The 15,269-nt window shown below is 36.8% G+C and overlaps 1 protein-coding gene across 1 annotated transcript in view; it reads left to right on the top strand.

Moving 5' to 3' along the window:
* Window positions 1–15,269, top strand: part of MALT1 (MALT1 paracaspase) — a 70,092-nt gene that overhangs the window by 44,550 nt on the left and 10,273 nt on the right. Inside the window, exons 8-11 of the mRNA XM_003788472.3 lie at window positions 1,550–1,753; window positions 11,301–11,478; window positions 12,404–12,478; window positions 13,079–13,206. Coding sequence (XP_003788520.1) covers window positions 1,550–1,753; window positions 11,301–11,478; window positions 12,404–12,478; window positions 13,079–13,206 — 585 coding nt within the window. The remainder of the gene's footprint in view (window positions 1–1,549; window positions 1,754–11,300; window positions 11,479–12,403; window positions 12,479–13,078; window positions 13,207–15,269) is intronic.

Raw genomic sequence — 15,269 nt, 5'->3', positions numbered from 1 at the left:
AAAAAAAAAAAAAAAAGAAAAGAAAAGAAAATTTAAAAAGGGAAATACAAGTGATACTAAGTGTTATTTTTGTCTCCTATTGAAAGCCATCCTGAGTATTCTCACCTTTTTCATTGAACTAAAAATATTGCATAAGTATCATTTTATTTTTATCTAAAATGCACATATTTATAAAAAAGACAATTTGCTGAAAATCTCTAAATGTAAACAAAATGAAGATAGCATGACAAAATTATTGAGGCTTTTCACAAAGTGGAATGTTAAGCCTCTTTGAAAGAGTCCCATTCTTTGATATGGGGCTAGCTTTAAACACTAGTCTTAAGTATTCTATAAAGGAAAGAAATTTCAACAGAGATTTTTGGTGAAATTTAATCGTCTTAGTGATTTGAAACATGAGAGCTATTACATATTATAGACATTGAGTCAAAAATGTGACTATTCATTATAAGGACAATATTCACAGTAGCTTTGCAGCACTTTAGGGGTTGGACAACAAGTCCTGGCCTGCATCAGGGGAGTGGCCTACACCCTACCTGCCTGACTCTTGGAGTGCTCTCATCGCTCCATCTCCCTGGCATGTCTGCACTGGTGTCTGCTATGATTTATGCTGCACGCACCCCACTGTCCTGAAGAAAAAAGTTATCACACCTTACTATTGTTATGAGATAGTCTTGAGTTTTTAACCTTTTACCCCACTCTAGACTATCAAAGAAAGAATTTTGAAGACTTCTTTAAGCACTAAGCTATGTCCAGCCTTCCGCAGCCATTTTGGACAGGCTACACCCTGATCACGCTTGCTGATACTTTTTAAGGTATCGACACAGATCTTTTACCTCTTACAAGTAAGAAAACTATTTCCATGAGAAGACATCTTTAGCAAAGTCTCAGTCTCAGTTCAGAAAACAAACTCTTAAGACATTCATTTAAAAAGTCTTCACATATCCCTAAAGTAGACTCATCTTAGTCAAACAGGAAATAATTTTTAAAGAGCTGTGAAGAGACAATATGTCACATGGCTACTGCAGAAACAAAGAATGAAGTACTTGTGAAGTTCTTTCTCTCACCTCTGGGATTTCTCCTTCCTTGCTCTGATAGGAATTCTTCCTTGTCCCTGTTTTAGGTATTTCAGTTGTTTTTAGCCTCTCAGCAAAACAGAACCTAATTTGATGGGAACCCAATTTCAAATATTTCTGGTTTAAATTTGCTTTAAAAGTCTAGTTGAATATTATATGTTGAATGTAATTTGAATATTAAAATTTGAATATATAAGTTGAATATTAAAAAAAATTAATATTACCAATTATGGTTTAAACACAGCTAATAGATATCCTTTGCCTGGTTTTCAAAAGTGTCAGTAATTCAGTTTCAGTTGTTTGCATTTTTTAGCCTCTTGTATTCATCATAAATTGCAACATAAAGTAATAGTTCTAAAATGAAATCTTAAATGAAATGATGTAGTCTTAAAGCATACTTTTTCATTATAATGATACTGTATCCATACGTTTTGTTTTAATCCTACTTTAAATGCCTTTCCCTTTTTTTTTAACAGCAAAGGACAAGGTTGCTCTTTTGATAGGAAATATGAATTACTGGGAGCACCCCAAACTTAAAGCTCCTTTGGTGGATGTGTATGAACTGACCAACTTACTAAGGCAGCTGGATTTCAAAGTCGTTTCTCTGTTGGATCTCACTGAATATGAAATGCGCAATGCTGTGGATGAGTTTTTACTACTTTTAGACAAAGGAGTATATGGTAAGATATTTACAACACAGTCTTTGGTTTTGTAATTACTCATTCTTCTTGTATATAGGTTAAGAGTTAAAAAATCAGATAAAGGTAAGTTAAACTTGATGGACTGAGGAGTTTTTCTTGTTAAAAATGATAGGTTTGATTTTCATTTCATATGAATAATTAGCTGAATGATTTTACTTGTGTGTTTCTTGTTTTGTCAAAACAGTATTATTATTAGAATTCTTAACATGCCTTTCATGATTTCTTATTGACTGTTAGAGCTACAATATAGTAAAGCTTGATGACCAAATAGCAAAATGTACATTCATATATGTAAAAATTACTATGTGTGGTTTGGGGGAGGGGGTTAGTATAAAAGGATGTGACAGACTGTGCATTGTTTGTTTCCTTTTCCTTTTTCTAACTATTGCATGGTATTTTCTAGTCTTAAAATGGGAACTAGAATTGAATAAGGAAATGCTGGTGAATGAGGCATGTGAAAACAATTTGTATACCCATAGAGTTAAGGCTGCAACTGTACAAAAATTGTAATAATAAATTTTTACTGGTTTTTCTCATTCTTTTACTTAAACATGTTAAAAAACACTGCATGTGTGATAAAGAATTTTTAAAGAGCCAGAATATAATTGATTTCTTTTAATATGTGTTCTGTTAATATGGGAAGGTCAGCTGGTGAGCTCTTCTGAATTGTGTTTTGTAAAATAGTGCTTCCCATAACAATGTGCAGTGACGTTGGCCTGCCAGGAAAGTGACATTTCCAGGCATGTGGTTAGGCTTGCAAGTGATAAACTTAAAAAAGTATAAATTTGTCTTCTACGTCTTTCACATTATTCCACTTTAATAATTCCTGAATTTAGGATTGGCACCCATAGCACAGTGATTACTGTCCCAGCCACATGCACCAAGCCTGGTGGGTTCAAACCTAGCCCAGACTTGCTAAACAACAATGACAACTACAACAAAAAAATAGCGAGGCATTGTGACAAGCACCTATGGTCCCAGCTACTTGGGGGAGGCTGAGGCAAGAGAATCGCTTAAGCCCAAGAGTTTGAGGTTGCTGGGAGCTATGGTGCCACAGCACTCTACCAAGGGCAACATAGTGAGACTCTGTCTCCAAAAGATAATAATAATAATTCCTGAATTTAGCTTTATTATTTATAATTAGAATGATATGATGAGATAATCTTGGTAGAATTGCTAATGGTTCTCATAGTAGAATTTTTAATGGAACAGAAATCATTTTTTGAAGATTTACCACACTGCTGTAGAAGGGATAGGAAAAGTCTCAAAATCCTATTTAAAAGAGTTTTCCTCCTTTGTGTTACAAATGAAATTAGCAAGATAAAATTTCATATTTGGAATTTCAGCTATTGTGCTGATGTTGTAATAATGTGACTTTACCTGTAAGTATTATGAAGTGATGGCTGACAGGTGAATCAATTTGTTTTTCTTATGAAAATATGAAAGAATATAGTATACAAATATGACCCCTTAGTAATTGGCTTGTACAGATTGAGCATCTCTAATCTGGAAATGGAAAATCCAAAACATTCCAAGTGCTAACATGATACCACAAGTAGAATATTCCACACCTGACCTCGTATGATGGGTTGCAATCAAAACTTTGTTTCATGCACAAAATTATTTAAATACTATATAAAATTACATTTAAGCTATGTGTATAAGATGTGTATGAAACATAAGCGACTTTCATGTTTAGACTTGGGTCCTGTCCCCAAGATGTGTTGTTATATATATGCAGATATTCCAAAATCCAGAAAACCTTAAAACACAAAACACCTCTGATCCCAAGCGTTGTAGACAAAGGATTCTTAACCAATATTATCAGTCTAGAATCAAGTAAACTGTTTGAGCATTTTTATATTATATAAATTTTTTCTCAGTTTTTAAGGTGCTTACATGGCTTAAACAGAAAAAGGTTTCCAAACCTTCCCTGGAAGTGATGAGGTGTAAGGGAAAAATATTGATCAGTATAGTTCTTTGGATTGGTAAAGTATTTAAAGAGTGAGGGAATTATGTGAAGAATTGCATCTTGATTGTTTATTCTCATTTCTTATTGACATCATCCTCTTAACTTTTTAAGCTTTTCGTTTGACTTTTAAAATCAAAACCTTTCTTTGCCCCTGTTAAATAGAGAATCAGAAATATAAAAAGCTGTGTCAAGATTTTAGTTTAGGCTAAAGTTTTGCCCCACTGAAAGAATATCATCTTGAGTACAGAATAAAGAGACATATTAAAGCAAAACGGGAGCTTAAGAAAGCTAGAAAATTTTTAAATCCTACTGATTCGTGTCTTAACAGGGTGGCTGCATTATATTTTGAAGTATTGTGAATATCCCAAACACCAGACACATCTACATTAAATGTAAGTGTGGTAGAGGCCTGAGGGTTTAGGGCATATCATAAAGAAACTTTTAATTTTTTTTTTTTGGACTATGCCTTTACCTCTATTTGATAACCTTAGATGACTTGTAGTACTCAAGGGAGATGGGGGGAGGATGGAAGGTAGAGTCACAGGAATTTCAGTGTGAGCAAGCTTAGATATGGAAAACAAAGGGACTCAAGTTTTTGCCCTTTTATATTACCCACAGGTTTGTAAAAGAAATAGAAATTACAACAGAGGCTCGGCGCCTGTAGCTCAACCGGCTAAGGCACCAGCCACGTACACCTAAGGTGGCGGGTTTGAATCCCCAGCCCAGACCCGCCAAACAACAATGATGGCTGCAACCAAAAAAAAAAAAAAATAGCCAGGCGTTGTGGCGGGCGCCTGTAGTCCCAGCTACTTGGGAGGCGGAGGCAGGAGACTCGCTTGAGCCCAGGAGTTGGAGGTTGCTGTGAGCTGTAATGCCACGGCACTCTACCCAGGGGGACAGCTTGAGGCTCTGTCAAAAAAAAAAAAAAAGAAATTACAACAGAACAGAAAATAATTCACTTTTGAACATATATAAAAAATCAAAAGCAAGAACCGAAAACAGGAATATCTGACTTATACTGCATGTCCTAGAAGATAAATCAGGATAGAGGTTTCTGGTTATCTTATATAGACAGTTGGGATAAAGAGTAACTTTTTGGGGCGGCACCTGTGGCTCAAAGGACTAGGGCGCTGGCCCCATATGCCAGAGGTTCAAACCCAGCCCCGGCCAGGAAAAAAAAAAGTAACTATTTGGCCTGAAATGTACCCCACCAAATCCCTTGCTATATTGGTTTGCTGAAGCCTAGCTGTGCTTTTATGAAGAAGAATATTAGAGTCTGGACAGAATATGGCAAAAGCCTCATTTACCCTCCCAGAGTCATTCAGTGTGTAAGCTAAGTGTTCAAAGCTCTGACTTTTCTGCTTACTAGCTGTATGACAGTGGTAGAGTCATTTAACTTTTCTAAGCCGAAAGAGATCTATAACATGGATTGACCTAAATAATGAAGTTGTTACAGGATAAGCAAGATAAATAATTATCCTCATACTTGGAACACTAAAATTGCTCAAAATGTTATAGTTTCTGACAACTTACTAAAGAAATATAAATGTTTTTTCATCTTTAGATTAGTGTTTTCGACTAGATCATATTCTATTTCAGGCCTCAGTCATGGAAATGCAGTTTTCATCAGTTTCTATGTATTAAGGTTTTGCCAAAGGTTTCTTTGGGCAAAAAGTGTGTATTTTACTATACAATAGTGTAGTAAAAACTGATACACTGACCGTTTATATTTTCTGAGAGTAAAATTAACTAAAACTCTGATAGTTGGCAGGTGCAGTGGCTCGTGCCTGTAATCCTAGCACTCTGGGAGGCCGAGTGGATCGCCTAAGCTCAGGAGTTGAAGACCATCCTGAGCCAGAGCAAGGCCCTCACTCTAAAAATAGCCGGGCATTATAGCAGACACCTATAGCCCCAGCTACTCAGGAGGCTGAGGCAAGAGAATGGCTTGAGTCCAAGAATCTGAGATTGCTGTGAGCTATGATGCCACAGCACCTACTGAGGATGACAAAGTGAAACTCTGTCTCAAAAAATAAATTAATTAATTAAAAAAAAAAAACTCCAGTAGTCAATTATAGAGACAGTATAACAGAGCACAGTGTGGTTAAGGTGGCCTGCATCCACATTCCAGCTGTGTCACTAATTAATCATTTGTATTTCGGTGGGCTTTAAACCTCCCAGTGTCTCAGTTTCTATATCTGTAATAGGGGAGTGATAATGTCACCACCGACCTTGTTATGAGGTATATGTATGTTGTGAGGATTATAGGAGGTGTTGTAACTAAAGAGCATCTTGAAACCATGCCTGGCACATAGCAAGTGCTAGCTAAGTCCACTGCTGGTGGTGGTTGCTGTCCAGTGAGAGCAGTGTGCTAGGTGGAGTGCAAATTCACGCAAGTGGGGAAGTCTTCCATTTAGACAAAGTAATTATCTGTGACAAACTATATTCTTGAAAATCATGTTCCTAAGAAATAAAATTCCCTAAAGATCTAATTTGTGGAATTATAATTCTAACTACATTAGGTTTTTTGACATTTAAAACGATATCCATTTTATCTTTTATCTTTGAGTAATAGGATAGTTACTGAAATAAATAAGCATTACTGGAGATGGAATTTTAAAAAGCAGTGATTTGAACTAGTTTATTGTTACATTAAAGTCCTTAATCCCTCTTGATATTATTTGGTTGCAGACTTTGATACAAAATGCTTATTTTCTAAGTCATTTGGGGAGGAGAAAAAGTATTTTCGTGTCAGTACCCTAGTATCAGCAGTTGCAGGGCTGAACGTATGGCATTGGCAGCATGGAACCATGGTACTTGGCTTTTCCCAGGATGAATGGAAGCTAAGCCTGCCCTTGATGTTGTTGCTTCTCCCCAGAATATGTTACATGACCCATAACTGGGCAGTTGTCTTTAAGTAATACCACTTGTTGAAATGGCATCATTGCTCCTAAAAGTCAGACTCCAGATCTGACTCTGTCATGATCAGTTTGCACTGGTAATCTGTTACAACCCAGTCAGTGTTTACTGAGGTCCCATCATATCCATAGTCCAGATAAGGAGTATCCTGCATGCTGAGGGAGATTCAGGGAGAAAAGAGCACAATCTGTCCCCCTAAGGAAGTTATAGACCCTTAGTAAAAGAGGGGAACAAGTTGTAAATGGAGTCCAAACACCTGTCAACTATATGGTTTTAAACAAATCATTTAATCATTTAAATTTTCTTATCTGTTAAAAAAAACTAAAAAGTTGTTATATGCATTAAAATTAGACTGTACATGAAAGTACTTGAAAACCAAGAAGATGTTATACAAGTTGAGTATCCCTAACTCACAGATGCAAAACACTTCTGGTCCCAAAGATTTTGGTTAAGGGATACTCAGCCTGTACAAATGTAAAAGATTAGTATCAACATGATTGTTTTTCTTTTCTTTTTTTTGAGACAGAGCCTCAAGTTGTCCCCCTGGGTAGAGTGCTGTGGCATCACAGCTCACAGCAACCTCCACCTCCTGGGCTCAAGCGAGTCTCCTGCCTCAGCCTCCCAAGTAGCTGGGACCACAGGCGCCCACCACAATGCCCAGCTATTTTTGGTTGCAGCCATCATTGTTGCTTGGCAGGCCCAGGCTGGATTTGAACCTGCCACCTTAGGTGTATGTGGCTGGTGCTTTAGGCACTTGAGCCACAGGCGCCGATTGTTTTTCTATCCAAAAAACTAAGTGGGTTTGGACTATACAGTGTCAGTAAAGGCCAGTATGTGAGTCTCAGAAAGTGCTCTGCAGCATTTCAAGGGAGGAGAGAGTGCTGCAAATCAGGTGAGAATCTGCCAAGGATTCTGAACTGTGACATAACCTTTGAGGACTGGTTATGGTTTGGGTGGACAGAAAGGAGATACAATAACTGTAGAAAAGTCATGGAAGTTAAAAACAAGTTTATCTCCCTCTAGAAGCAATAAAGAGACTGATGGGAAATAGAGTCATATTTTGATAGAAGAGTATAAATTTTACTCAATAAAGTATAATTCAGTGGTTTTAGTATCCACAAAGTTGGGCTTTAGTCACCACTACTTAACTCCAGAGTATTTTTATGACTTCAAAAAGAAACCCCAGGCCCATTGGCAGTCACTCCGTTTCCTCCTGCCCTCAGCCCCTGGAAATTGTGAATCCACTTTGTGTCTCTGTGGATTTCCTTATTCTGGATATTTCATATAAATAATCATTCAGTATGTGGCCTTTTATGTCTGGCTTCTCTCACTTAGCATAATTGTTTTCAAGGTTCATCCATATTGTAACTATGCACTAGAACTTAATTATTTTGGAGCCAGATGACATTCCATTGTATGATTATACCACATTTTGTTTACCCATTTATCAGCAAGTAGACATTTTGGGATATTATGAATGTTGCCATGATCATTTGTCTTCATATTGTAATGTTGACATAAGTTCCCAGTCTCCTGTATACCTGGGAGTGGAATTGCTGGGACATACAGTAATCCTATTTGAGGAACTGTTAAGTTCTTCTCAAAATTCTTAATACCATTTTACATTTCCACCAGAAATTATTGAGGGTTCCAATTTTTCTACGTCCTTGCCAACACTTGTTACTGTCTTCCTTATGATAGCCATCCTCCTGAGTGTGAGGAGGTATCCTACTGTGGTTTGGATTTGCATTTCACTAGTGACTGTTGATGTTAAACATCTTTGCTTGTGCTTATTTGCCAATTGTATATTCTCTTTGGACAAGTATTTATTCAAATCCTTTGCCTATTTTAAAATTGGGTTATTGTTCTTTTTCTTCATGGGTTTAAGAATTTATTTATTCTGGAAACAGGTTGTCCTTATCAGATAAATGATTTGCAAATATTTTTCTCATCTTGTGTGGTTATCTTTTCACTTACCTCATCTTTGTTGCTTATTGAATTAGATCCACTTCCTTCATCATGATTGCATATCATGATTGCATATGCATCATGAATGCATATCTGTGCATTCTTACTTTTATTTACAACCATAATTTAATTCCTTGCTAGGCCAGTCTCTCTTAGCTATCATTCCATGTCCAACCCTGGTTAGTTTCTGTTCTCCTGCCCATAATGTCTGTGGTCTCTCTTGCACACACTCCCTCTCTCCCCCTTTCTAAATTCCACCTGTTGTCTCAAGTCCATTGCTTATTGTTTTACCTTCTACTGATAGTCCTCTCTGCACTTTGCTCATCTTATACATTGTTGCCCTAATAACATGATTGTGGCAGTTAATTATATGCTGACTCTATTGTTGATTAATACCATGAGCACACCTCAGTCTCCAACTAGGTTGCAAGATCCTCGAGGACAGGAACTTTATCATCTTTGTCCTTGTCGTTTCCCTCAGTGCCTGCACGATAATATTTGGTGCACATGAGCTATAGTATAAGCCCACAGTGGATAATTGGGTGTACCCATTTTCTCATTTTACTAGAAATGTTGTTTATGTAAGAGTAATTTTCCTCATTTTAATAGATGTTCAAGAAAACCACGACCTGGATTCTACCCTCTAGGATTAGGGTAAAGCAAGTTGTCCTTAGTTCTCAAAGCCACATTCTCTGCTGGGAGAGCTGGGGCCATAATTACAAGGGATTAGCTATTTTCAGTTCCCTTTTTAAATGCCTTTTACTATTAACTTTAAAATACTATTTATAGAAATCATTGTATCCAAAATATTGAGAGAGCAAAATTAGTGAGCTCTAGAGATTGAAAGCTTAGGGGAGTTTGTCTTCAAAAACATTTCTGTCAATTTTTTTTTTTTTTTTAGGAAATCCATACTGATTTTATCTTATTTTATCATTTAATTCTTTTATGACAGAGTCTTGATCTATTGCTTTCGCTGGCGTGCAGTGGTGCAGTCATAGCTCAATGCAGCCCCTAACTACTGAGCTTTAAGTAGTCCTCCTGCCTCAGTCTCCTAAGCAGCTGGGACTATAGGGACATGCCACCACACCCAGTTAATTTCTTTTTTAAAGAAATGAAGTCTCGAGGTCTCACCGTGTTGCCTGAGGACTCACTGTGTTGCCTGGGCTCGTCACGGACTCCGGGCCTCAAGTGATCCTCCAGCCTTGACTTAACCAAAGTGCTGGGATTACAGGCATGAGCCACCACACCCAGTCTCACATGGATGATATTTTTGTTGTTTTATATAGCTGAAAACAAACTTCCTTTCAAGAAAGCATTTAGGGTTGCTTAGTGTAGTTTTTATACTATCATTTCCCCATAAGGAAATATGACCCCTCTATGGAGTCCTAAAGTTAATCTAAATTTTAAATTAATAATTCATGAGACTGAGTGGGAAAGCTGGGGCCTTGGGTCTACATGAGGCCTTCTGGATCTTGATTGAGGTCTTTTGATTGAATTCACATTTTACAAAACATCCTTTTAATAAAGAGATTTGTTCTGTAAAGTTTGGATTCAGTTGAGGGGATACACTTGGGGATCTGGAGGGCCACATGTGCCCCTTGTGGCTGCAGGTTTTGGTAATATCTGTGGAATTTCTTGCAGTTTGTTGCTGTTCATATGAATTATGTTTGTTCTACTGAATACTGAGCTCCTGCTCTATGCCAGGAATACGTGAATAAATGTAAAACTGTCTCTGCCCTAAAGGAGCTTCAAGGAGGAGACAGAGTAGTCAAAGAAGCCCTCAGCCACCTCTTTTTTGTATGTCATAAGATAAAGTTGCATTTCAATCACACCATTGGTTATAAATCTGTTATATTATAAATTAGAATACACTTTGGACAGCATTTTGATGTGTTTGTTTCAGATAGAATTTCACTTTTTGTCACCCTGGGTAGAGTGCTGTGGCATCATAGCTCACATCAACCTCAAACTCCTAGGCTTAAGTGATTGACTTGCCTCAGCCTCCCTAGTAGCTGGGACTACAGGCACCTGCCACAACTCCCAGCTATTTTTTAGAGATGGATTCTCACTCTTGCTCAGTCTGGTCTTGAACTTATGATCTCAAGCAATCTACCCATCTCAGCCTCCCAGAGTGCTAGGATTACAGGTGTGAGCTACCACACTGGGCATTTTGATGTTATAAATGCATAATTTAACTAAAGAGTGTTGACCAAAGGATTATAAATGCAAATTAACATTGACCATATTTATAATTGGTTATTTGTTAAGTAGGCCTGTATTAGTTTGAAGAAAATAAAATTCATAGGGCTTGGCACCTGTGGCTCAAGTGGCTAAGAGGCCAGCCACGTACACCTAAGGTGGCAGGTTCGAATCCAGCCTGGGCCCGCCAAAACAGCAATAACGGCTGCAACCAAAAAATAGTTGGGTGTTGTGGCGGGCACTTGTGGTCCCAGCTACTTGGGAGGCTTAGTCAGAAGACTTGCTTGAGCCCAGGAGTTGGAGGTTGCTGTGAGCTGTGATGCAACGGCACTCTACCCAGTGTGACAGCTTGAGGCTCGGTCTCAAAAAAAAAAAAGAAAAGAAAATTCATAGTTTAAAAAAAATTATGCTATGTATATATATTCAGATCATATTTAGAATTAATGTCTACCTTATTTTTTCTCTTCTCAGGCTTATTGTATTATGCAGGACATGGTTATGAAAACTTTGGAAACAGCTTTATGGTCCCTATTGATGCTCCAAATCCATACAGGTCTGAAAATTGTCTGTGTGTGCAAAATATACTGAAATTGATGCAAGAAAAAGAAACTGGACTCAATGTGTTCTTGTTGGATATGTGTAGGAAAAGGTAAAATTTCTAATATTTTAAAAATTCTATTAGAGTTAAACATCAGCTTTGACAAATTAAACCTAGGGCACACCTCTGATATGCTAAGAACCATTTGAGCTTGTGAATTTCAGATTATGCACTGAAACTGAAAGAACAGTACTAGAGGAAAATATGTTTACTCCATGTATATCTATTATGTTAATTCTTTTCCTATTTGCCATAGAACATAAGTGAAGAACTAAAGGGCATGGATCCTCATACTACAAGAGATTCAGCTCTTCCACATGCCTTTTCACATCTCTGCTAATCGTTGCAGTTGTTACCTCAGGCCTTAAAACCAACACTGCAGAGTTAGGGGCTCTGTCACTAGTCAGTCCTGGTCTTGGAGATACAAGTACAGCTGAAGGAGGTGTTTGAAGATTTGGATCCCATTTGTCTGCCATTGCTTTCACTAAGGAATAGAACCAAAGACTATTGCCCCCAGATTTACTATTTTTTGCTTTCCTAGCATTTACCAATTAAAATTCAATGCCAGATTTCAAATATAACTCCAATTTTAGAGCTGAGAGAAAAGATATGACTGTCTAGTCCAGGCGAGGACATTTATCCGGCCCACCAGGTGTTTTTGCCCATGCTGCCTGTCCTGCTTAGCCGCTGTCTGTCCTTTTAAAGTATAGTCCGGCCCTCCAACGGTCTGAGGGACAGTAAACTGGCCCATGTTTAAAAAGTTTGAGGACCCGTGGCTAGTCTCTTAATAGTGTGGGAGCCCTGGATTATTTGGGGTACATATGTAGCTGACTAAAAAATAATTTGAATCTATAGTTATAAATTATATATATTAAAATAGTATTTCATTTTCTCATTATATTTTATATACTCTTGTAAAAATGCCATTTAACTTCACATTTGTATCTGCCCTTCTCTCTTTCCCCCTTATAAATAGAAATGATTATGATGATACCATTCCAATCCTGGATGCACTGAAAGTCACTGCCAATATTGTGTTTGGATATGCCACGTAAGAAAATTTTATGTTTATGTTGAAGATTCCTTAGTCTACGATTGGCTGCTTCTTGATTATAGATTAAAGGCCTAGAATATTTATAGACATCTAAGCATAAATTTGCCTCCTTGATATTGAAAATTTTGAAACATTGACTTTAGAATATCATCTCATACTACCTTATCACTAAGCCTGAAAGCATTTAGCTCCTGCTTAAAAATTAATTCTTTCATTAGGGATGTCAAGTGAGGGGCAGAAGAGAGAATGAGGCTCAGCAGTATACAGAAGTCGTCTGTGGCAAGTTGCCTTTTTAAAAAATATATTTTTATTGGATATTGACAGATTATAATTGTATATAGAGTACAAAGTGATGCTATGATGTATATGTTCAACGCAGAATGACTAAATCAAGTTAATTAACATATCCACAACCTCAGATACTTACCATTTTTTCTTCCTTTCTGACTGAAACAATGTATCCTTTAACCCACACTCTGCACCCCCATTCCCCTGCTTCAGTAGTTCATTGTTTTTTAGCTTCCACCTGTAAGTGAGAACATAAGGTATTTGTCTTTCTGTGTCTAGTTCATTTCACTTCTTTCTTTTGTTTTTAAGGTGTCAAGGAGCAGAAGCTTTTGAAATCCAGCATTCTGGATTGGCAAATGGGATCTTTATGAAATTTTTAAAAGATAGATTATTAGAAGACAAGAAAATTACTGTGTTACTGGATGAAGTTGCAGAAGGTAAAATAAAAAATATAGAGAAAATACATGGAAAAAAAGAGAAAGAGAATCCACCTACACAGGGAGAAAGAGAATCCACCTACACAGGGCTCCCTGTTGGTGATTATTTTATTCTTGCTGTTACTTCTGTAGGTTTGAAATTAGTGTTTACTTCATAAAATAATTTTTTTCTGTAATGTTCAGGAATACTCCTGCTATTTAATTTCTTCCTTCTGTCCCTGGTGACTTAACTCCATGCTATGTGTGCCTCATAGACTTAGAACATACTGCGGGTGCATGGAACAGATTCACTTCAGTGCCATTCACATTATTCCCATGATGGGTAGTGGCCAGTTAATTGTACAAAATAAGTAAAGCCTCTGTAGTACCATGATGCAGTTAGATTTAGCACATAATCTGACCCTTTTTAGTAGTGAAGAGCAGAAGTAGTTACAAGCTGCTGCTCACAAGTCGTCTGCCTTTGAAACACAGCTTTGCTTCTCCTTCTCTGGATCTTCTGGATTACTTAAGAATCATTCAGGGGAAATTATTTAGAGGTCATAAGCGAGGCAGTTGAAGAGATTGAAATTGGCACCTTACCAATTTCAACTGTGTGTAAGCAAAATACTAAATTAATTGGCTGCTGTTAGAGGGTATAGCCATCAGTCTTTGTCCCAGATTTTTATTTCTGTACTATTCAGGATAGTGTTAGTGTTAAGTTGGCTGAAATTATAATCACAAATGCTCACTAATCTAGTTCTGTTAATACAACTGTAAAGTACCTAAAAACCATTGTACACTCCAAGAAGTAAAAATACTTCTTTAATTAGTAGGTTAATTATTTTAATTAGTTTATTACTGTATTTTAATAACATAAGTACCCATAAACATACTTTTTATTGTGGATGGATGATTAATATGAATCTAGGACCTTGATAGGAACCTACTTCTAATTATTTGTGTCCTTTATCTCTTTCCCTATTTTCCCTTCCATGATAACCATCATTCTGAATCTTACTTGGTTTTCTCTTATATAGTTTTGTTGAGTTTATATATTTCTGGAAGAAGTATTAAAGATATTATGCTTGGTTTTCTCTTATATAGTTTTGTTGAGTTTTCCCTTGGTTTTCTCTTATATAGTTTTGTTGAGTTTATATATTTCTGGAAGAAGTATTAAAGATATTATGCTCTATGTAGTCTTTTGGGACTAGAATTGGTTCAGTTAGTATTACATGCTAAGGTTGATCCACGTTGTGGCATGACTGTAGTTCGTTCATCTTGACTGCTGTATAATATTCTACTGTGCAAACTACTATGGTTTTTTTAACTACTCGCCTATTGATGAGCATTTGAGTTACTTCCAGGTTTTTGCTATTATGAACATTCTCATGTATGTCTCCTGGAGTGTATACACAAAAGTTTCTTTAGGTTATAAATCTAGGATTTGGAATTGCTTATGTCGGTAATCAATTTTAAGTGACAGTGCCAAACTGTTTTGTAAAGTTGTTGAGCCAGTCTGTAATTCCTCATTCTTCCCCAGAAATATACAAGAGATCATGTTAATCTGTACTCTCTCCATCACTTGACAGGTCAGATTTTTTTATTCTTGCCAGTCTAATTATGTTAAGTAATATCACATGTGATCTTGATTAAGTTTTCCCTGATCATTAGTGATACCAAACACCTGATCATATTCTTAATGGCCATATGTACATCTTCTTTATTTTTTCTTTTTATTAAGTCATATACACATAGGTCATGAATACATTTATGGATTTGTGGGGTACAGTGTGTTGATTTTTTATACAATTTGGAGTGCTTACATCAAACTAGTCAACATAGCTTTTACCTCATTTACTTAATTATTGTGTTAAGACATTTATGTTCTATTCTTGATAGATTTCACTTGTACCCTTGCAATATGCTTCACAGGGATGTTTCCCCCATTTACCCTCCCTCTATCAAACCTCCACTCTCCACTTCCATCCGCCTCCACTTCTCTCCTTCATCCTGGGCTATCGTTGTGATCTATCTTTCATAAGAAAGTGTGAGTAATTATAAATTGGTTTCATAAAAGTACTGAG

The sequence above is a fragment of the Otolemur garnettii genome, unplaced genomic scaffold (genome assembly GCF_000181295.1).
Source record: "Otolemur garnettii isolate 467f Iridium unplaced genomic scaffold, OtoGar3 scaffold00027, whole genome shotgun sequence".
NCBI classification, from domain to species: domain Eukaryota; kingdom Metazoa; phylum Chordata; class Mammalia; order Primates; family Galagidae; genus Otolemur; species Otolemur garnettii.
This window is presented reverse-complemented; position numbering and strand designations above follow the sequence as displayed.